At 52.7% G+C, this 2,641-nt stretch overlaps 1 protein-coding gene across 1 annotated transcript in view; it reads right to left on the bottom strand.

Annotated features, from left to right (window-relative positions):
• The window catches only part of baiap2b (BAR/IMD domain containing adaptor protein 2b), a 52,667-nt gene that overhangs the window by 6,549 nt on the left and 43,477 nt on the right, over positions 1 to 2,641 (bottom strand). The window contains exons 10-13 of the mRNA XM_037691293.1: positions 1,886 to 2,081; positions 1,120 to 1,321; positions 960 to 1,040; positions 608 to 776 (exon numbers count right to left, since the gene is read on the bottom strand). Of these exons, the coding sequence (XP_037547221.1) occupies positions 608 to 776; positions 960 to 1,040; positions 1,120 to 1,321; positions 1,886 to 2,081 (648 nt within the window). The remainder of the gene's footprint in view (positions 1 to 607; positions 777 to 959; positions 1,041 to 1,119; positions 1,322 to 1,885; positions 2,082 to 2,641) is intronic.

The raw sequence follows: 2,641 nt of genomic DNA on the forward strand, positions 1-2,641 counted from the left end.
TAATAATAATAATAATAATAATAATAATAATAATAATAATAATAATAATAATAATAATAATATGTATGTGTTGTCATCATCGTATGTTCCATACAATGGCAAAATTGGCTCTGCATTTAACCCATCCACCCCGGGTGGTGCAGTGGGCAGCTATTGTGGGTGCCCGGGGGACATTTGGGGATAGGGTGTCCTGCTCAGAGACACCACGAGATGTGCGATGACTGAGGACTGAACCTGGAACTTTCGTGTCCCAAGTCGGCCGCCCTGCCTCTACACCATCTGAGCCCCCGTCATGTGTGGAGCACGCAGACTTCAGGTCTTCAGATGGACTCGTGTCTCCTCCAGGTGATAACACCTCGTCACCGAGGCGCAGACAGCAGTTCGTCACATGACACAAACATGCCCGGTCCGAGCTGCTTCACATCAAACTCCTGACCTCCATGACGAGAACCGAGCAGAACTGATTTCTGCTCTGACGTCATTTAATGTTGCAAACTCATGTGAGGGCTTCATTTTAAAATCAGAGCAGAGCTGCTGCCCGATGAAAGCTCAAAGTTCTCCCTTCGTGCTGCATGTGATCCGTGTGGCGCTCTGCAGTGACCCCTACCTGTGAGAAGCCCGACCCCGCCATGCTGTAGGGGCGCTGCTGTCGGCCATGCAGAGCCGCAGCGCTCTGTGCGGCCATGCGGGCGTGGATGCTGTAATCAGGGACGGGCAGAGCCATGTCTTCTCTCTCCAGAAGGTTTCCTGTGCTGCTGCTCTTCCCGTGGTGGAGGCTGGGGACACACAGGGACAGGACGCAAGAGTCAGTGGTGGACGCGTCACGGCTCGGGGTGGAAACATCTGCTAAGACGCTTCTTCTACACGCTGCGTCTCGTCACATTTCAGTGAGCCGATTAGAAAATAAAGCCCACAAAAATCAAAGCATCAGATGTTATCGTCTACAGAGGAAGGCCTACTTGTGAACTCGAAGTTGCCTCGTGGCGTCTCCGTTACTCTCAGAGATCACCTGGGTGTAGGAGAAGGGAAACCAGCCGCGCCTGCACATCAGCAGCACACAGAAACGTCACACAAGAAGTCCACGTGTCCGTCAGAACTCAAAGGACAGACGGGACTCACATCCTGGTCTTCTCGTTCTCCCCGTAGTGCCAGCCGTCGCGGGCCTCAGGAACCAGCAGGGTGATGACGTCGCCCTCGGAGAAGCTGAGCAGCGTGCTGTTATCGCCCGCTGCGTGCGAGAAGATGGCCTGGACCCGGGTTCTTCCGTTCCTCTCCAGACCTGCAGCCATGGAGCTGGAGCGGGGCAGAGTCCGGGTCTCCACTGGAAACAGCAGGAGTAAACGTTGTTTCTCACTTCCTGTAACTCGCACGTATTAAAGCTGCACGGGTCGTTCTGGACGCATAATAATCACTTTATTATAAAACCCAGACTTAACGCCCAGTTAAAGCTCATTTTAACAATTTATAAAAGAGAGCCAAACGAGAGATAAACGAAGCACTAAGTGAAACACTAAAGTCCTAAAAGTAACGCTTTATGTGCTCAAAGTGCCGTGTTCTGGTGTGGATTCATGAATAAAAACAGCTGCTGTTCACGTTTTAGTCAAAACTACATGGAGCCTCTTGAGAGGGTGTGAGGGGCCGCGTGTGGCTCGGGAGCCGCAGCTTGCGGAGCCGCAGTTTGAGCCGACCTGTTTAAGGCTGTGAGCTCGATAAGAGCCTGAGCTGAAGCTCACAACCTGTTGCACAACCTGAACAGTTAAACTCTCACACTCTGCACCTAATCCCTTAAAGAGGCTTTCATGCTGATCCTTCTCGGAGGAAACCTGCGCCGCTCGCTGCTCAACCTTGTGGCCTCAGACAGGAAACAGTCGGGGGGTGTTCTTACGTTGAGTGGTTTTGCTCTTGGCGGGGGCGGCCTTGCGGACAGGCAGGGTGTTGGAGTAGACCTCCGCTCCGTTCCGCTGGGCCTGCGGCGACGCCTTGGCCTTGGCGACCTTCCCCTCCACCCACTGCTGGTAGTCCTCCCCCCCGGCTGCACCGTTCAGCACCGGCATGGATCCGTCCACGCCCCCCATCAGCCTCTGTGACAGGGAAGACATCGCTCCATCAGCTGTTACATCACTTCCTGCAGCTCGTTAGCAGCAACCGAAGGCCGAGAGCGGATCTGGGTCAGAACGAGCTCGTTAATCAAAACGCTGCAGCTTTGGAGACAAACAGAGAGAGTGACGGAGCTCAGACCGAGAGATGGAGCCGGGGGGGGGGGGGGGTCAAAAATTACAGCATCTCTGGTAAAAGAACAGCTTGCTAACGGGTCCATGCAGGACCAGAACCTCTTGAAAAGTCCAAAGATGGGTCTCTCAGGCAGCTTTGGCTGCGTTTGTGCCTCGTTTTTGATTTATTTTCTTTCAAAGGGATTATTTTATTGTGAAAGCTAAAACTCAACACAATAAGACACAACAGGAAGTTAAATAAAACTCGTGCTCCGGTCACACACAGACACATACGAGTTCTCAGTCCCTGCTCAAACGGACCCACGAGTCAGAGTCAGAGTCCGGCTCCACCGCTCCTCTGAGCCTCACTGCGAGGACACAACGACACAACAACACAACAACACGACAAAACAATAACACAACAACACAAC

This window comes from Nematolebias whitei, chromosome 17, assembly GCF_014905685.2.
Source record: "Nematolebias whitei isolate Nwh7 chromosome 17, NemWhi1, whole genome shotgun sequence".
Taxonomy (NCBI): Eukaryota; Metazoa; Chordata; class Actinopteri; order Cyprinodontiformes; family Rivulidae; genus Nematolebias; species Nematolebias whitei.